General features: G+C 38.3%; 2 protein-coding genes across 2 annotated transcripts in view; one reads left to right on the forward strand and one right to left on the reverse strand.

The window, feature by feature from the left end:
• Window positions 1–6,612, forward strand: part of LOC144666327 (pre-mRNA-processing factor 6-like) — a 40,689-nt gene extending 34,077 nt beyond the window's left edge. The window contains exon 30 of the mRNA XM_078527724.1: window positions 5,525–6,612. Within this exon, the coding sequence (XP_078383850.1) occupies window positions 5,525–5,683 (159 nt within the window). The 3' untranslated portion in view covers window positions 5,684–6,612. The remainder of the gene's footprint in view (window positions 1–5,524) is intronic.
• A 1,175-nt stretch (window positions 6,613–7,787) lies between these two features.
• LOC144666396 (potassium channel subfamily K member 9-like) lies at window positions 7,788–15,275 on the reverse strand. Its single transcript, XM_078527827.1, has 2 exons — window positions 14,460–15,275; window positions 7,788–13,888 (listed from the first exon to the last, which is right to left on the reverse strand). Exons 1-2 carry the CDS (start codon window positions 14,743–14,745, stop codon window positions 13,215–13,217), a joined length of 960 nt encoding a protein of 319 aa, XP_078383953.1. The 5' UTR covers window positions 14,746–15,275; the 3' UTR covers window positions 7,788–13,214.
• Between the last annotated feature and the right edge of the window lie 5,936 nt (window positions 15,276–21,211).

A 21,211-nucleotide genomic window follows, 5' to 3' on the forward strand; every position in this document is an offset into this window, starting at 1 on the left:
AATACAGATGGAAATTACTGTAGAATATTCTATCATTTTATGTGAAGTCTGACAATAGAACTACGTATGTGATATATTTAAATGTTGTCGTGAGAAATTGCGGGTGCTATTTTAAAAATAACGACAAAACAATAGAAGTGTTTTTGTTAAGATGATGTTCGTGTTTTCATAATTGCGTGTCTTGAGACCGAGTGAAACATTTGCGGCAAAAATATTTATTTTTGAATAGTCACGACTTGATCAGTGCTCGTTAGGACAGTCACGAAATATTTATGTCACTTCAAAAGAAAAGGGGAACATTCAGCAAAAATCTAAATTTGTTTTGTGGGTATCAAACTAGTCTGTTCCAGGCTCTCGGTTTGTGAGGAAGAGCGAAAAGCGAGAGGGGAAAGAACGTCTTTTCCGCGCTCGCCCGATTTTTCGCCCTTCCCCACAAACCGAGACCCTGGAAAAGGCTAGTGTCAAACCAGTTAGGAAAACACGATTAACGGTTTTCAAGGGGAAACTGTTTAAATTTTTTGATCATAAATCCGGTATTGGTTTAATGATTATGTTAGCGATTTCTGGTAGGATAGATCGATGACTGGTCTAGTGGCTTGAAGTTTTATTTTATGGCACAAACCCACATGTTGGTGGGCAGTTAAGGCACCCTGTAATCTGCAAGTCTTAGGTCTTCAATTTACGGCGAAGTGTGGTTACAATGGCTAGAATCTAGTCACAGCGATTTTAGCGGTACAACTTGTCTTAACCGCGTGACACCCGCGTAATACTCCCACGCTTCACGCCGACGCTTTACGCCCTCAAAATTGGCACGAAAATCAAACAACAACAATTGTTCCAATTGAAAAGTCGAAGGGAAAAACAGTAGCTCTTGTACTGACCTGTTATTGGTTAAGACAGCATTTAATATATTAAATAAAAAAAAAAACGATTTACAGGCTTTCTAAGGAAAATTTTTAAACTGTTTTGTTGTTAAGTCATTGGCTTTGGTTATGTTAGCGGTTTCTGGTATGGTGCATATCGATGACCCATCTGATAGTTTTGCTGTCATAAACCAACATCACAGTGGGTAGTAAAGCCACTAGCGGTCACATACGCCACAGCCGCGCGGGACACGCACGTAAGACACCCACGCTTCACGCCCACGCATAACGCTTCACGCCCACGCGTAACGCCCGCAAAATTGGCACGAAAATCGAACATGACAAATTGTTCGAATAGAAAGGTTCACAATGAAAACCAGTTCCTCTTTTTTTCACCCCTAAACGATAAAGACAATATTTAATTTCTTGCGAAGAGCGACGATGGATTGTTTTAAACTTCTCTTAAACAACAACTGCTTCCAAATTTGAGCTATATTTTACATTTGAACGCAAAAAAATCTGACCAAAATTGCTTTCAGTGCAGAAACCGTTGTGTTTATAGTGTTCTAATCAGTTCTTTAATTGGTTCGGACACTTGAAAAGCATTCACTTCGAAAATATTTTGGTGACTATTTTTATAATTATCTTTTGTTTACTTTTTTCGCTTAAGTTTTAAATATTATGTCGTAAGAAGACTGTACTTGTAAGTAGCTTTTCTAATGAAAATTAAAAACAAAAATCGAATTTATCTTTGGTTTGAAGATAAAATACAGTGATACCTCATTAAGGGGAATCAGAGCTAACGGTATTACTCATAAAGAAATTTGTTATTCAAGATTTGCTTTACGTTGTTTGATAAATGAAAAGCTCGGTTACCGATAATTTGTACGGCTAATTCACATCACCGCTAAAGTGTTAATTCTTAAAATCGAACAGATTTGACGGCTGACCCAAACAAAACAGTATTAACAACTCTGGTAAACTTTCGATCGTTCCGCCAACACCATCTGCGCGGTAAATATGAGAAACCTTCAAAGGCAGGCCGCACAAATAATCTGTCACTTACGTCAACGGCAATTTGTTGAAAACAACATCTCTCGTACTGATAATTTACATGAGGGCGCTTGTTTCTAGTTGAAAGGACTTCAGTTAAATTGCTCGTTTTGCTCTTAAAGCAGAGAAATCTCGGGACTTCATCGTGGTGGCGTCGCTGTACAGATTTTCTGTCTTAACTTGAAGGGAAGTTACTTTTTCATTTAAATCTTCAAATTGCGGTCCAGACATGTGATTAATTTTTCATGTTTTTGAAACACCGTGCGTCATTAACCAAATAACTTATTCACCGAACAGTCCGCAAAGATTATTCTGAGATTTGTTTTGAACTACACATGTCTAGCTTTTATATCCTTCTTGGCAAAATTTCTCCCAAAATTATTAACTCTGCACCTGCAATCCGAAAGAAGGGGACCTATCGACAGAGCCGATTTTTTTTATCAGGCACAAACACGAGTTTTGATTTCGGACGGTGACGTTTTTTGCACGCTCCAGGTTGCATAACGGACGTTTTTGTTGATCGCTTGGTCTTTAATGAAGGGTTTTTCACGCAAGACGCTTTTAATTAAAGTGTTTTGAAACTTTTGTGTGTTCCATGTGTGCGTTCGTTACAGATTAAACTCAGTTGAAAAATTGCGGTTCAGCTACTCTTGTTAGTCGTGGTATTCGTCTTAGATTCAGAATCGAGAATGCAAGATTTCAGAAATAGAGGGAGAGTTAAAGGGACTGTGTTACGGATTTTAACTAAATTTAGGCGCTGGAAATGGCAACCGAATTCGTTGAAATATAAAAAACCTCTTAAAATAGTGAAGTGACATTTTAATAACACAGCAAATGCAAAAGAAAGTACGGATGGCCAAAAGTGAAGAAGATGGAAACGGATTGCGATATGGATTTTTGAAATATTGTTGGCCTGAACAGTTTTCAAAGTCAATCTTATTTGCTTGTAACTTTAATTTATAATGCCCGGGAGACACATTTGATTGCAATGAAGGTATGGTTTTGTCATTTTGATCCATCAGTAAAAGTAATTTCTTTGCAAACATTAAGTTTCATAGCGATTGATTGGCCCATCAAGCGTGAAGCGAAAAAGATTCTGTCACAAGGGTAGATCTTTGGAAGAGCGAGAAAAGTTGTAGTCGACGCGAGCCATTAAAAAAAAAAGTCACTGGAATGGAATTCGGACACTCCCTTTGTCCGTTGATGTCACATTCTGCTACATGTATGAAAATTTAATATCCAAATGTAGGCATAAAAGCAAATATTTTAAATAGCCTAAAAAGATCACTTTCATACAGTGCCATGCTGTTTGTGACGTCACAGTGCACGCGATCAAGATCAACTGCTCGTATTCCATATATGGATGTACTTAGTTTTGTCCAGGCTCTATTAATGTTAAAATTTTGTGTACAACTGTTTTAACCGTCCAAATAATCATACGTTACAAGTGGAAGCGAGCATGTGACACTTAATAATTTCGCAATTAATTTTTCAACTTTGCAAGTTGACCACTCCACATTGAAAAACAATTGCTCTAAAACTTGACTTTTGTACTTATTTTGGAGAGCTTTTTCAGACCATGGTATTATGATCTGTTTCTGCGTCCGTAGAGTTTTCAGATACTAACGAGACAACTGATTTAGACAAACCGTATTGTTTGATACCTTAAGGTTGCCCGTTCCTATTTATTTACGCGATGGTTGCACTGTTCCACTATTTGTGCGTCAGTTGACATGATTGCATAAGCGAAGCATTTTTAGATACAATTTGACCAGCATTTTGTGCAGGGAGTTGCACGGTCAGGATTGTCATGAAACTTCCTGATACAAAACTTGAGAGCTCTGAGGCTTATTTGCTAAAGTTTGGGAGAAATCTGTCGGGATTTAAAGTCATAGACATTTTTGGTAAAAACTAGATTTTCAAAATATGTTTAAATCTCAAAAGATTTTATTCCGACTGAAAAACGAATGCCATTTTCCGTAAATTCGAACATTTTTCATTCAGGACGCAAAAATTCGAAGAAATCGGTGAAATGAACTCATAATAAAAGAACTTTCAATTATATGTGACTCCATAGCTCAGTTAGTAGAACATCGTACCGCCAACACGGACCTGGGTCATGGATTTAAATCCTGCTTTGCAACTAACGGTCACATGATACAATATCTGCCATGCTGAAGAGCAAACTACGCGCGGGAAATCCAAAACAGCTACAGTAAACACCCGCGTGTAAGAACCTAGTGGTTTAAGAACCTGCTGGCAGAAATTTGCCATTTTAATACCCCAAAATATAAGAACCTGTTTAGCCAAGCAAATTTCAGCAGGTTCTTATATGTTGGTTATCGAAAATTTTTATGAACATTTTTAACAGAACATCCCAAACTGTATTTACAAATAAAGAAAAGACAGATTCACATAGACTGTAATTGTCTTCTTTGGACCTTGCATGAGGCTTGAAGCAATACAGTTATGAATAAATGCTGTATAATGAAGGACCAAACCCATTTTTTTTCTTCTCGTACAATCAAAAACTATGGCTCCTCCTTAGAAATTAAGAACCTTATTAAGAACCTACTTAGCCTAAATTACCAATAACTACCCCCAAATACAAGAACCTATTTTGCCAAACTTAGAAAACTGTAAGTTCTTACACGCGGGTGTTTACTGTATTTCAACCAGCCAAGCTTGACTTTTCTTTTCTTTTCTTTTTTTTCCTTTTTTGGATGCCCCAGTCCGTTGCTTGCTCTCTAGCAATGTGGATTTTGAATTGTGCTATGTGACCGTTAGCTGCGAAGGGCCTGCGGCGGGGGGGGGGGGGGTGGGGGGGGGGGGGGGGGGGGGGGGGTTCACGCTGATGTCCTGCAGGCAGTAAAAACATTGATAAGGATAACAACCTCTTATTTTACCGTAAAAACGGCTTCGATGCAAGCAAAAGCACAAGCGTATTGCATTTCACCTCAACAAGCACAAGCATGAGGGTCGCATTTTTTTTTCCTTTTCACGTGATTGCACTGCGCTTGTGCTTGCGTCGCTAGTGAAAACCAGGCTAAGCACCGCATGAGAGCAACTAAGTTTTCTTGAGGTATGGAGTGGAGCGAAATTGACTTTGCTAGGGAAATGTGCGCGTGAGAGTCCTGTTGGCCTGATGGTTAGTTCGTTAGGAGCATAATACCGTAATACATCATGTTCTGCGGCGTACTCTGACAGTACCTTTCTCTATCCAGGGAAATAAATGAGTACTAGCGAGAGAAGGGGGGGGGGGGGAGGGGGGTAATCCTGCGATGGGCTAACAACGGATAGCATACTCCTAGTAGGAAACGCTGATAAGTATGGCCTCATGGGCCACTTGGCCCCTCAGTTGATCAGCATTCATTTTCTCCCCAGAATGTTTATATAAAACTAAGCTTCCAACAGATGTTGTGAATAAGGGAAGCGATCTCTAATTAAAAAAAAAAAAAATTTAGTTAGTGATCGAATTCTCCCAAATTCTGCCATACGAAATCGAATGTCCTAAGGCGAGTTTGTATGTTAACAAGAAGGCTCTAAAACTAAAGTCTTTTGAAATTGGATTTTTAGATTTTATTTTTTGTTTGTTTGTTCGTCTCCAGGCCCAACAAGAGGGCGTTATGCAACGCTGCACGATGGCCGAGCCTCATCACGGGGAGAACTGGTGCGCAGTATCCAAGGCTATCCCCAACTGGAGACTTCGGACCAAGGACATCCTTCCAATTGTAGCTAAGTCTTTGAGGCCCATTGAAAAAGAGTAACGGTAAATGTAGATAGACACAATGGAGTCGTTGAGAGAACAGTACACAATTTCCAGCTTTTCTTGATTCAACCAAGAACACCAGTGTTCGCTGTACACCAGAGCACCTCTGGAACGCTTCTTCAAGACGTTTTCGAATACTTGAACTGTTACGCGCGTGTCGCGCGCGTTATGCTTCGTGGCCATCACATCACGCGCGTGCTACTCGCGCGTATAACTGAACTATGATTAGAAATAAAAAATCCATACAAATTCGCTTAGACGAAACACATTTTTTTACTAAGTAACTAGCAAAGGTAGTGGTACTCGTTAAAAAAAATAAACTTTTATTTATTTCTGCAGTATTTCGTTTTGTGTTATTCGCTACGTTAAAGAAAAAAAAGCATTAATAATTGAACAGCTAATTTCTTCTACTCTTATTTCTTCTAATGAGGTGTCGTTTGTGAATGTTTGAGGCAGGGCTTGTCTTCTTTTGTATTGGAACAAAAAACTGTATTATATTCATTTTCTCCTTGTAGTTAATTTAAATTTTTCCGTATGCTTTTCTAAAGAATTAGCTCCAAATGTTGAATACGTTTATATGAAAATTTTCACAGTGTGCTTTTTTCTCATATTTGCAACAGTCTAAAAACTGTCATTGTGAATTGCATGTTCTTAATAGTAGCTCCTCTTATATTCTCACTTAACATCTGCCTGATTTAAAAAACGTGCGTGCTAACACTCCCCGTACATATCTATTCATTAGACGATTCTTTGAAATTTGCGGTCATGCATCTTGTTATGAACAAAGCCTAATATACAACGTGCAATAAAATAATTCAGCAGATATAACTTTGTGGTTGTTTTCGAGCGATTCTGTGTGGGTAAATGTAGCCCGTTAGCAGTGTTATAATGTTGCCTTCCTGAATAAAAAAAATGCCTGAACTGCAACGTAACTACAAAGTAAAATGTCATTTGAAACCAAATGGGGAGAAAAATAAAACAGGCGGTAGTTCTGAAAAGAAACCCTTACTTCTCTATATTTTTTAAGGGTGTACGTCGCTATTTACATTAAGCCGTTTATTGTAATTAAAACCCTTTAATACCGAAGTATTTGAAGTATTCTCTGGACATAAGAACGTGTTTCAGTTCTTTTGGCTGGGACGCTAAAAAGCAATTCCTGTCTTAATTGAAACAAAAAAAGAGTATGAAAATAAACTTTAATTACCGCTTTGCAGTACATCGTTGTTAAGACGTTTTTTTTTTTAATAGTCGCTATTCTTTGCGTGTTTGCAAGGGTTTAAATTTCTTATCAAAAGGGACTTTTTTACAATTCGCTTTGTTAAAGCCTTAAAAGCCTAGGAAGAGAGGCTTGCTACAATTTCGCATTTCAGTGGCGACGATACACATTTAGATAAGGGTTTGTCGCGAAAATGAGACAAAAAAACTAATCGCCTAATTTTAATTACGCCATAAAACGAAGAAAACCTTAATTACAAAAGATCTACCTAATTGTGTGCGGTTTTAAATGCTCTTAGCGTCGGATTTTGCGGTAAAAGTGTTTTCTGAGAAAACACTTTTCATGAAAATCATTTGGCAAGTTCTTTCTCGCAAACTTAACCCCGAATCAACAAAAATCGTGTTTTATTTTATTCAATTGTATTTTTTATAGTATACAAAGGCCCTTTGGGTTTGTTTTTCGTGTTCGTATTAGACAGGCCTTTATCATTTTATCTTTTTTTAATTCCCATGATCTGCTTGAGGTTTTTAAAATGGCTTTGTTTTACCCTATCTCTAAAGTATCAGAGATGATTCGATCTCCGCTGGGCTTTATTCCAAGCTAATTAAAATTTATTCTCTTTCTTTTTCGCACGATAAGTAGACATCGGTTTACCAAGGCTTGGCCCAAATTCATAACCATTTTTTTTTTTCCTTGTGCGAAAGCCCATCTCCTTTTAACCGTATGTAATTAACGGGGAAGAAAAAACAAAAAAGAGGAAAAAAAATGAGAAATTTATCTGCAATCGACGCTATATTTTTTTTTTTTTTTTTTTTTTTTTATACCCCCTATTTTTTCTTTATTTTTTTTTTTTTGACAAAGGCATTTATCTCTGCTTTTAAGGAAAGTTTTCCTGCGATAAACGAAACTAGATAAAAAAGAATGTTTCTTGTACAAATTGAAAGTTTTTTGGGGGGATGACTCTCGACAAAATTAGTGTTTGTTTTGTTTCTTATGGACTCGTGTGAGCTCGTGTTACTAAACTCGTAGTCAATTGCACCTGCTCGTATTTAATCGTAGAGAGTCGTGTGGATTCGTCTCATAATCTTATTTGAGTCGCATTGGCTCGCGTTAAATTCGTATTTTTTTTTCCTGTGCGCTCGTGTTTAAGTCGTATTAAGTCGAATTTGCTCGTGTTATGTTCGTAAGTGGGTAAAATAAGTATTTAGTCGTGTGGGCTCGTTCTAAATACATGTTCTGTTGTTTATTCAGCATTAATAGTTTTCTTCCTTATATATGGCCAAAACATGATCCCTTTAACAGCGATGTATAGTTCTCGTCTTACAGGTGGTCGCAGTTTATCTGCGGTGCCGTGTTTACCCATAGCAACCTCGGCCTGCGAGCAGAGATGCATGTCCGAGTCCAGCTGTCATGTAAGCAAAAGGGAAAATCCCTATGCAACATCCCGGCCTTGATTGACATTGCCTTTCTGTCGCAGAAATTAGCTGTTTTTGAAACAGTTCACATATTTAAGTACATTTGGAGAAAAATAAGAGATAAATACGTGCTATTACGGATGCCGTTTCTTTCACGCGGGCTGAAACGTTCACTATAACACGTTAATATCGCAGGTGTAACTGTATATATCTCTGACTCATACCTGCCATCAATGATGTCACAATCTCACTTCATTTACCTTTGAATGGTTTTTCACGAGAGTTGCGTCAATGGCCCATTGTTCTAGCTCCTGCACTCAGGTTTCGTGGCGCGAATTCTATTATGTTGACCACCAAAAACAAAGTGCAACCTTGTCAACCTTTGATCCCCTGTTGCAATATAACTGTTCGACGTGCCTAATCGCGTTTAAAGGACGATTCAGTCAGCACGTATACCGGGCAGATGTGAGCTGTATGAAATGAGTATTGCACGCATGGTGAATAAATAAATTATTTACTAACGATCAATTCTCGTTTCCTAATTATCCCGTTTTTCTCGACAATGGCTTCTATTATGGATCACTTTTGCTGGCTCTCGACGGCTCCCTTTTATGTACTTCTTCTTTTTTTTTTTTCTTTTGAGAGAGAGATATTTGAAAAACACAAACTTTGTAACCAAGTTGCAATTGAAAATAGCGTAACAATAGATCACAGGCCTGTGACTGCATTTCCGTTATGTTTTTCGGAGCTTAGATGTTTTCATTACTGTCAGTAAAATGAATTCCAAAATGGAAGCAAAGAGGTTTGCCAAAAGCACAGTCGTACGTGCAACAACAAGAACTTCAAAAAGCCGCCCTTAGTCGCTTTATTAGCGGCTGCTTCAGTTCTTTTTGGTTTAAACAGACCCCAGTTTTTCAAAGTCTTGTATAGCTAGACTGAAACGACTACACATCTCTCGATGCAATGCTATTCTTCTGAGATTCGAGACGAAAAATTAAGGACGCGGCACTTGTCACCGATTCGTCAATTTGGGCAAAAAATAGCAACCTCGAGGGATGAACGAGCACGCAAAAAGGGGGTCTGTAAACCAGATTATCTTGTATTAAGAGTAAAAGATTGTTTAACAACGGTATTCGCAGCTCGGTTTTACATAAGTAAACACTTTCTCTCGTCTTCGTATCAGGCTGTGGAAAAGTCCGCGCCATTTTCTGTTTTCATACTTTTAAATAAAGCCAATACAAGGCAATGATGTGTCAACCGTATTGGCATAACGTCATGCAATACGACAAATTAGCCAATCAGGGCGCGCGATAAATATACATACGACAATAAGAGTTCTGGTAATCGGTAATTGTGGATAATGATCAAGACATGATCTAAAGTGGAAATTTTGAAGAAGCATGAATGACTTAAATATCGTTTTGTTTTTGTTCAGGTTGCTATGAACTCGACCGTCGTTAATAGCTACTCAATTCACATTCTGTCTCCTTGTTGTATGACATGTACTTTAGCTACGAAAAACCCATTCTGTGAATTTTAACTTGAGCAAAGCCCTAAAGCAGTTGCAGGGGTTTGCGCGGTCGTGCGAGGCATGCCTGTGCAATGTGCCCTGAATTCTATACGCTAAATGTGATGGAAGATGTTTCGCTAGTTTTCGACTTTTCCACGAGGAATTTGTTTTTTTAGTTTCCTCCCGCTAAAAATTAACGCTTTTTTACGTGTGCATGTATGAACGTTCTCCAAAACTCGCCAGCTGCAATGCGTGTATTGAATAAATTACATTTACATGTTCTTTTAATACCGAGCTTTGCGGATGGAAATTACTAAATCCCATGCAGCCAGCAGGGCTGTTAGCCAGACCGCTTGTCCCGAATAACATAGAAATGAAATTAACATTGCCCCCCCCCCCCCATTGTTGAACTGAACTTATATGTTATGCCTAAAAACGGGCGTTCTGTAGAATGAACCGTTGAAAGGGAATTACTCCCAGCGTAATTGCGGTACGAAAACGTTGTCGACGCGGCATTTTTTTGACCTGATGTTTTTTCGACGTTCCTTTTGAGGGCGTAAAAGTTAAAAGTTGGATTGTTGTTAATTTGTAATCTTTCCCATTCCCTGCAGGAGATATTCCGTTTTGTCTGTTTGTGTTCATATTTTGAGGCTGTCACGAGTTGAAAAGTTGAAATAGCTTGTTTTAACTCGTCAATCAAGTGGTTTTCAATACATTACTGTAATCCAGAAAATACCAAGGGGTCTTAGCTATTGAATTAGAACGAATAGATGTGTAAACACTAGGCTGAGCTGTAATTAACAGTGATAGTATTTATTTGCAACGCCACTAACCCCTACCGTGTTGAAATCATTATTTACGTTATCGTGGCCAACTTTGAGGTTTAAATTATTTGGTTTCAAAAAAACTTGGAAACGCGAATCGTTTGTAAAGCTTAGCATGCAAGAGCAGGCCTATGAAATTCTTTGTTATTTCGCTTTTTGCGATCACACCGGGTAAATTTATTACTATTCCTAAGGTAAAACTGAACTAATATTTGCTGAAAATGTCTGTGTGTTTTGGCGCGCTCGTGTTATGCGCTACCCCTTTTCAGTTCATCGCACTTCATAAAAAAATGTTTTCCTTTCGAGTTTGGGAACAACACAACGCGAGCCTGATAAACGTACATTGCATTTGAAATTAAAAATTATCGTACAAATAGAGTCTGTTAGCACCTTCTGGTGCCTCAGTTAAAAACAGTGAACTCGTCCAAATAGAGCAATAAATAATTGATGTTAAATGTAGTAAATAGTACTGCTCACAAAACAGTTCTTGCATATATCATAAAATCGCTGAAAAACACTTGCTAATAAAACTGCTACAATTATTGATGATTTTTCCAAAACCTCAAGAATTGTATAACTTGAAAGTACTTCATGTATGTGAAGTTTGAAATTTCCCTTTCTCGGACTGTCTCAATGAATACGTTATTGCGTTTGTTGTTTTCGTTAAGACCAAACATGGAGAAATGTTTATATTTAAAGCTCTAGAAAAATATTCTCTAATATTGTGTATTAGCGATGTAAGCGTTGCACTTGAAATTGGACATTACTTGTGACTTTTCTTAAATTAATATACCTGATACAACCCTTTCGCGATCCTTCAAGATCTTAACAATTTAATAAAAGTAGTAGTGAAAGAAAATGTTGGCGTATTTTTCTTATTGTGGAATTTTTCATTTTTTTTTGGCATCGAGTAAACTTCGTTTTAGTTTCCACAGCGACGCGTTTTACACCAAAAAACGTGTAATTAACGTTTTCATTAAATCCGGGAAGACCGTCTAAAGATGTTGTTTATGTCGGAAAAAATAGAAAGCAGAAGTTAAACACGCCGCCAAGCACGTAGTATGGATGTTAAAAATATGTAAACGCCGATATTTTTGCGTATATTAGATGTTACAAAAGCCTTAACCGGTCAGCCTTCGAGAGCATCCGGTATCTTAAAAAGGGCAAATTTCGTTTGGCGTAGCAGGCAGTAAATTTCGCCAGCCACATGTTAATAAACCTTCGGGTCTTTGATTAAATCACACTTTTCGTTATTTTTATTTTTTCGGCGTAATATTGCATCTGAGGCTCTGGTCGTTTGCCAATACGCAACACCTCTAAGGGTCGAACAGAGAGTTTCAATTGGAAATAATGCTTTTGTTGTTTGGCCGTACGATTTGAATGGCTTTGCGGGATCTCCACTTATTTACATTTCGTACACCTCTACTGCATAATAACAAAAATAAAGACAAAAACCTGGCATCCTCTTTGTTTTGTAGAAAGTTTTAATTTCACATTTTTTTTTCGCTCTAAAGTTCGCGGTAAATACATGTGTGCAATTTATTTTAAAAGAGATCCTTTTTACAATAAAGAAACGATTTCGTATCGGAAATATTTGAACCTCAATTACTCTGTCAAAAACACTCTAAGATATTTCCTTGCTGAACTATAAAAAATATTCTTTACAAACATGACTTCAACGACATTTTTTTATATATACAAATGAAAAATCATGTTCTAATCGATGTTTTTTCTTGTGAAATTGAAACGGCTTTTTTCTGGTAGAAAATGATACAAAATCTCTTACAGCACGTCGAAGAATTGATTCAAACGAAAAGCCCGCGTCATGAAATATTCACATAACTAAATCTCGAATCGTTTTGACCGGGCGTTCCTCGACAAATTTGCTTCGTATTAAAAAGGTCTTTTACCCTCCCTCATTTGCGTTCTCGTGGATTTCAAGGACAACATAATGCCAATCCGTTAGAAATTCTCGTATTTTCTTTTTCTTCTACAGTTCTTTCAAACTGTATTTTTCTTCTGCCATATGATAAATTTGTCTGCATACAAATGAATTCTATTAATTAAACTTTCATATGGTTGAATAACAGGTGGCGTTCCCGCACGAATCACTTAAGTGTGATTGATTTTATATATTTTGTAAAACTATCCTAAACCTTATCGCTCTTGCCATACCCTTTTAAGGCGATAAGCTTGTATTTAAGGCCAAAAGAAGGCGACTTCGTGAGAAACAAAACGCATTTTCAACAACAAAATATCTGCCAATTAAACGTGTGGTTGTTTTGGACGGCTGGTAGCTTTACATCCAAAATTTAGCTCTTCAAAACGGCTCTAACAACATTGCAACGCGGTGAATAAACGTTCCCGTAATTAAACTGTGGTTGGGAATCATTTGTGCTGGTCGCTGATAAGCAAGGAAATAAGCGGTGTTTTGTAGACCAAACTAAGAAATAGCTTTCTATTTACAATGTCGAAAAATATCCTATATCACTTCTCTTACCATTTTGATTAAGGCGGGCGGCTTAAGTCGCCGCTTGTGTTGAATGTAATGTATACGGGACTCGTTAAATCGAGGCCCGTTTACGATGAAGGCCCTTATACGTTGTAAATGTGATCTCCTCCTCAAAGTTTTTAAGCAGCGTCGTGGAATAATCGGTTGAGTAGCGATCAAAAACGATAGAACCTCGTGAAGTTCCCAAGCGAGAGCATTTTTCGCATATACAAGGTCCCTCGCCGATAAGTTGTTCTGCCGGCTCTTTGGTCTGGCTAGCAGTTAAGAGTCTTAATGCTAACTGATTCATCACTGAACCTACAATAGTCAAACCGAAAAAGATAAAAAGCAGAGATATTCCCACATAAGTGTCGTCGAATCGTTGTTCTCGGCTGTTTTGCAAAGCGACATAGTCGCCGAATCCGATAGTAGTCACTGTTATAAAACAATAGTAGAGTGATTGAAAATATGACCAGTTCTCGTAGTAAGAAAAGATGAACGCTCCGGAGCAAACTGTTACAATCATGGACACCAATCCAAAGAGAACCACCAGATTCGCTGTGTTTGAAACCTCCGTGTTTTTCATCCCCAATTTCTTTTTCACGCGTCGGAACATGTGCGCTAAAAATGTGTTTAACCGTTCGCCGATCGATTGAAACATCGTCAGCGCGAGCGGTATTCCCACCGCTGCATATATCATGCAAAAAATCTTTCCACGGTCTGTCTTGGGAACGGTGTGCCCATAACCTAGTATTAAAACAAAGAAAGAGTTTCAAGTCAGTGCGAATTTGAATTGTACATGGTTTGTGTACTTGTACAATAAGTTTGTGTGGGAGGTTTTGTCGTGCGACAGGAATTTTTGACTGAAACTGTCCCCGACGCACTTCGATTATTATGCGCGGGCTTTTGTTTATTATGGCAAACAAAGTTTGAAGAGGAAATTCCCCAGTTAGATGTATCACAGTTTAACATTAGAGCACGGAAATGGTTTAAGGAAGTGCTTTTTAAGACATGTATGCGACATCGCGGCTTTGTTATAATTAAAACTTGTTCTACCAAACTCAGGAGTTTTGTTTCGCTTATTATTTTGCCGTTTCGTTTCGAAGGCGCTCGACTTAGTGCTTTTAAGAAATTCTCCGTCCGCTTCGATGTCGGAAAACAACGGGTGTTTCTACAGGTGCCGCGCGCAATATTTAAGATGAGCTCACTTCAAGAGTTTTTTCGCTCGCACTACTACCGCAGTATTAATTGCTGTAGAGCCTTTGCGTATCGCATTCAATCAAGCTAATTTCGTCGCGTCGGACGCGATGTAACTTACCTATAGTCGTAATGACTGTGGTAGCGAAATAAACCGAGCCTGCGAAACTCCACTGGTAAAGGTCGGCATCGATATTCGCTTTGCTATCGAGGTACTGAAGCCATTTTTTGACGTCTTCTTCGCTGATGTTGTACTTCTTTGTCAATGTGTTGTGGAGGATTGTCATGTTTTCACGCATTTCTTGATCCTCGTCGTATTCTAGCGCGCTGAAAATCGCCGCGCCGACCAGTAGATAAGACACAGAGCATATCGTTAGCAAAATCGTACGAAGGTTTTGCGTTTTCATTTCGTCGGTTCGATCATATTTGTCAGCCGCAAATCACTTTGAATAGATCCCGTTTGGCGCGTAATTTTGCCAGTAGCCGTAAAGTTCGAGCTTGTGTTTGTGTCCCTAAAGCCTAGCACATTGTTGCGCCTAAGTGTCCTCTCATTGGCTATCCTTAAGAACTAATTTGAAGCAATTACAAATTTGAAGCTTATTGTGCCTCATGCGTTACCACGCGCCCGGCAGATGGTGGCAGTCGCGCGTGTCAAACGCCTCAAACCACGCCCCAACTGTCAAATTACCGCTACCAGCTGACGTTAGATTTTGCCCCCTTGAAGCAGACTCGATTATGCGACAGCACAAAAGCGCCATTCATGGTTTTTTGCCAATACTTGCTGTTCGCTTGTCGCCGTTGGAGGCGAAATTGAAAAACATCTCGAGTTCAAATTAATTCAACACAGCCTGCATTTGTGACGGGCACGTGCGTTGCCATGGAAGCCGGCTGCATGTTTTCGAGATGGTTTTAATTTAGCGATTTAATCACAGAATGATTGAACACGTTTTAAAATCGACATGTTTCAGAGTGATTGAAAGACGCACGTCAGCAAAGCCGATCAAAAAAAAATATATCTACACATATTGGCCCTAATAGGATATATTGTAAGGCAATATTAAAAGATAAATTTAACGATTCTGTTTCGCCATTTTGCATTTAATTCCTTCAATCATTAGCGAGGCCACCATCCAGTTAGCATTAATATTACAAATAATATCGACGTTGGCTTTTATTTACTACATTTAAGGTCATAGCTTAGTAAGTGTAAACAGTCATTTGCGATACGTGCTGATGTGGTATAAGCAATTTGAATTTCTCGCACCATGTGCTTAGATGGGTTTTCTCCCGTCGAGAATTCTTATTTGTTGTTTTGTGTTTTCTGTGCCATATTCTCGCCCTCCTGTGTCCAATAATTTATAAAAGTGCTGCTATTTTTTTCCTCGCCTGATACCCAAACGTTATTGCTTATAACTAATCAATGGTTGAAATTGAATAAAATTGAAAAAGTTGAATTTAAACGCGCGGGAACAAACACTATTGTTTCAAAGCTGTTAAAGTGAAGGCCGAATTTCTAGCTCCGTGGTATTGTATTTTGATTAGCTATCTTTGATTTTATAAGTAAAATAATTCGTCATTTTATAATGGTAATCCTGGAGGCAACAAGTCGAAACCTTGCGGAACATGGCTATTTTTTTCCTTTTCTTCTTTTTTTTTTTCAGTTTCGCCGGCTTTGAAAATGAAATTTGTGCTGAGGAAGAGAGCATGGTGCAAATTGTTTAATTTTTATATATTAGAAATGTATACTAAATGTCAAAATGACACTTGTAATGCCTAAGTGTCATGAACTTGGCAAACGTTTCAGCTTGGATTAAGGACAGCTGAAGAACCAAGGTGAAGTGTATTAAGTAAATAGCTACTACGCTCATTTTCCGCTCGCAAAAATTAACCAGCTTGACTTGCTGGACCTTAAAGGGGTTAGGTCATGGAATTTTAGGTAATTTTATTTATTTTCGTTAATTTAGAGTTCTAAACTTTAAATTGGCAGAGCAAAAGTCTCTTATTGGCATGATTACTCCAATAACAAACGAGCATTGCAAATGGCACTTTTATACAAATTGAGATAAACTTGAAAAAAGTCGGGCCGACGTTTTTCAGGTTTACCCGAACGCAATCCGTTTTAATCTTCCTGAATTTTGCCCATCCATGCCCCTTTTAATTTTGGCCTTTCTTAGTTTCTTTTGAGTTCTTCTTCAGTTTTAAGCCGTTATTGTGACATTTCAGTTAATTCTATGACCAGTTGGTCAGTGCCGAAATTGTCTTCAACGGCGTGATATAGCCCCATTAAAGTTACCGTATTTTCTTGATTAAACGCCGGGCCCCGAATAAACGCCGGGTCTCCGAGCCAAATTTGTAAGTAAGCCTTCCAGGCATTTATTTGAGGTGTAATATGCTTTAGGTACGATGGCAAATTACGTTCATGTCACATATAATGATTTAAAACCCTTGTTTAATAAACATTTTGCTCCAATAAACTGCACCATTCAAATAAACGCCGGATCCACGGAGCCAAGTTTGAAATAAACGCCGGGGGCGTTTAATTGAGAAAATTATACTCATACGTACATGTTTATGTCTGTCAGGGTTGCCACAGGACAGGAAATCATCATCATTCATTGTTCCTTTTCACCCCCTTGGGAGCATAGGATGTCCACCAGTTTCCTCCAGCGTACACGGTTTTTTTGCTAGTGTTTTGGCTCTTTCCCAGGAGTAGCCTTCTTCTTCCAACTCCTGCAGCATGGATCGCTTCCAATTGTTCCTTGGTCGTCCAACTTTCCTCTTTCCCTGTGGGTGGTAGTGCAAGGCTTGTCTTGTCACACTGTTACATTCTCTTCTGAGAGTGTGGTCAATATGGCCAGGACAAGAAATGGTCAAGGAAAAATAAAATTCTTCAAGATCAGGGAAGAGTGAGGGACGGCTAAGTCAGGGGAAATTGACATTTTGAAGAAAAGTCAGGGAAAATTGGAATATAATACCGCTGATTTTAAACAATTGTTGGCTGGAATAAACATTTCAGGTCAATGTGATCTCAGCGATATGTTTTGTTTTCTTTGTTTTGTTTTGTTTTTCTTGGAATTGGAAGGCTGGGGGCCGCCGCTTTATCCGACATTTTAAATTCACTTCGTCACGAAAGTTTTACTTTTATCAGGGAAAAGTCTTGAAAGCTTATGTATGTAAGCTTATGTCTTATGTCTTTTATCAGGGAAAGGTCTTGAAAGCTTATGTATGTAAACGCAAGACATTTTTCCGTCTACACGAGTCCGGTGATCAGTCGTACGAAATCGGCTACTCCTGGCTACGCGAGAACGATAGACGGAATCGGATACGCCAAATATCTGTCAGACGAGGACGCCTGGGTGCGAGACTGCTTTTGAGCATGCCTAAATTACTTGATGAACGAACAAACGAATGAATGCAAACGTTTTTAATGTGTCAATCATTCTAGTGTTATTACACTCTATATTAGTGATACAATTAAGATGATAATTATTAATTAACAATAGTCCTGTCCACACGAGAAAAGGTGAACGAAGATAGCTCTCCGTTTTTGAAATTTTTTTATTTTTTTTTTTGGGGGTTTTTTTTTTAAATTTTTTTTTTTTTTGGTGTGGGGGGGAAAAAAGGGACTGTGCTGCGCTGCGCAAAAGAAGAACGTAAAATTAACATCGCCTAATTCATACTAGAAACTGCAGACTAGAAGTATATATCGTGCCGGGGGGGGGGGGGGGGGGACTTCCATATATGAGCTATATAGGTATGAGCCGCTGTATTTAGCAGATTAGTCTGGGATAGGGTATAGAAAACAGAGAATTTGGGTCCAGAATAGGTTTTATCATATGACCCGTACGGACCCGCGCGCACTTTCTTTGTAAAACAATATGAAAAGAGTCCCGTATAAAGGCCGTACGCCTCGCTCTAGCAGGGCCGGAAAAAGCCGTACGGCCCTACAAGAAAAGCGTACGGCACCGCTACTGCCGCGAGATGCCGGAATTGGAACCAGGTGATTCCATGGCTTTGAATTCAGATGAACGATAGTTAAGATTTTTCTAAAAAGCAAGAATGTCCAACATGTTTATTAAGATTTTACTATCTAGAAAGCTATGTAGTTTGCAGGCGCAAAAATTAAAACAAAATAAACGTGTTTAAACTTGGCAAATAATGAAGAAATGATATTGACAACAACAATAAAATCGAAATAAAAGCCGTCAAAAAACAACGTAATCGGACAAAGACGTATCCTGGTTTGAAGTCTCGGTTCAGGACGCACGGACCTCGCTGCGCTTGGTCCGTACGTCCTGACCTCGAGCCAAATATTTTCCCGTCCGGCCCTCCCACTCAGTCAATAAGTACATAAATTATTTGCCGGGAGCGCGAGACTGATCAGTGGAATCGCGAATTAAGACCACAATAGGTATAGAAACACGGTAGAGAAAGAGGGTTTCCTAAACGTAAATAAATTCATCGCGACAACGTTGTTGGCAGATGGTTCTCCATTAAAGTGGCCGTTTTTATACTATTGACGAGTAACCCGTCTACACTAGCTTCGGCAAAAATTTTGTTGCTCGTCTGGTTATGCGCGCCTCTAGTATAAAGACGGGCACAAGACAAGTTACGCGTCTAGACGAGCTTGCTTTCGGTATCCGTCTTTTAAGAGGCATTTCGAAAAGTAGCTCGTCCAGACGGGTAACTTGTCTTGGGCCCGTCCTTATACTAGAGACGCATAACCAGACGAGCAACAAAAGCTAAGTTTTGCCGAAGGTCGTCCAGATGGGTAACTCGTCTCTAGTATAAAAACAGCGTCCTGATACAGACCTAAACACATGCAAGTACTCTACATTCCAAACGGACTGTTATCGGGTGTATTTTCACAACCTTCCAAACAACTTTTGTCTTTGGTTGTAGTTTCGTGCCAATTAAACTGATAGAACTGAATTTTTTGAACAAACTAACATAATTTTCAAGCATCTGACAGATTACGTCTCTTTGTTTGTGAAAATCACGGTCAGGGTGAAAATATTTTAAGAAAAAAATAATAAATAAAAAAAAAACCCTTTCGTTTTATTTTATTATCTTGTACGGTTATTGCACCGGCGTGATGGGCACTTGGCTCGAACGCAGACTTTCCCAGTTTCCTTGGAAATTATCTGTTCCTTATAGCTTTCGTAAACTGTTCGCTTTTAGAAGAGATGTCCGCAGCTAAGTATATCTCTGCATATTGTGGCAATGATTGAGATTACTGTATATGATATGAAGGAGATTAGACTGCAAAACAGTCGTATCTTTTGCGAACGCGCTCGGTCTTCGAACGAGAGCGAGAGGTCTGGAGCCGATGTCAAAACTGTGAGTGAGACTGGGGAGAGACGCTTAAGGCTCGCAAAACGATCGGCGCTTCGCGCCTTAAATGCGCGCTTTTTCGAAGAGACAGAAAAAACGTGTGTTTTACAGTCTAGAAGAAGGAGATGTGATTCAATTAAATTCGCGGGATTAAAAGGAGTACATGTATCTTGTTCTCATGTTATAAAATCCTAAATTTCTAATACACAAAATGCTAGTTAACCTTCTTTATAAAATGTTACCTAAAATTGTCATTGTCTGTCATTGTTTTTCTTTTCAAGACCTTCTGAGTGAGGTAATGGGGGCGTGGGGGAGTGGTTGCTTAATAGATAGCGGGCGTTATTAAAGAGGGGGTTGGGGATGGTTCCAAACCACATATATGTAACACCCGCCCTGTTAGTCTCATAGTATCCAAGGGAAAAGAAAATGTGTTCCAGAAATGGAGAGGTTCCGAGAATTCTACTGTGTTCACTCGCTTGGGGGAGGTAACCCACTTGTGAGAAAATTTAACTGAGCTCAAATTACCTCTTTTTAAATTATTTAATAGCGTTGCCTCACTTTACAATCTTAAGTGCTTGCTATCGTTCTATCTTTCTTACATGCTCGCTTTCTTTAACTTGTCTTTTACATCTTAGTTTTACAAGTGATGCTTATATGTGTATTCATTGTATCTTATTATAGGAAATAAACGCTTGTGTTAATTAAGGTATTGAAATTAAAACAAGACTAAAGTTAACGTAGCCTCCTACGCAGTCGTTCTTAGGGGCTATCGTGTTTCTAAAGTTAACGCGGATCGAAGGAAAAATTACTTCCCAATAAAGGAAATAAATAGAGGGTAACATTTCAAAATGAAGAAAATTAACACGAGGTACACAAAGAAAACACTTGTTGCGATAACAGGAACAAGTTAATTTCAATACTAGGCGTATAATCCGAGACGAAAACAATGCTTGTGATACTGTTTTTTCCTAGGAGATAAGAACGACTGGACTGTATTGAGAAATTGGGGCCAAAGTAATTGAAATAAAAGTCGCCGAAAATAACGCTCCACTTAATTAACGGTGTGGAAATTAACGTCAACAAAAAAAACGCGACCTAAATTTACGCGAATTTGTGAAATTCGCGTTGATTTCATGACGCGTTTATTTTCTATAGTAAGGTAATTATAATATTATAATAATTTTAACGTATTCACCTAGATAGGAAATAAACTAATGCAATATAGAAAGATATATAAATCAAAACCTATTCATTCCTATTCACGATTATTTACTTTTCACCTATTATATAACAAGCATAAGCAATATCTCCAGAGTTAGTTGATTAAAAAATTAAAACTTCATCGAATAAAACTAAACTATAAATTTTTTTTTGCGACTTAAGAATATAACATGAATTATGCTAAAATAGTTCATGAAGTAGAGGAAAAACAGGAAGATCACAAATGTACTTTTAGCTAAGATATATATTTCTTATACCATAAGCACTCGTTTATTATGCATTATTCTTGCTAATATATTCCATATTTCCACTTGTTAT

This window comes from Oculina patagonica, chromosome 9 (genome assembly GCF_052425735.1).
Source record: "Oculina patagonica isolate OP01 chromosome 9, crgOcupat, whole genome shotgun sequence".
Taxonomy (NCBI): domain Eukaryota; kingdom Metazoa; phylum Cnidaria; class Anthozoa; order Scleractinia; family Oculinidae; genus Oculina; species Oculina patagonica.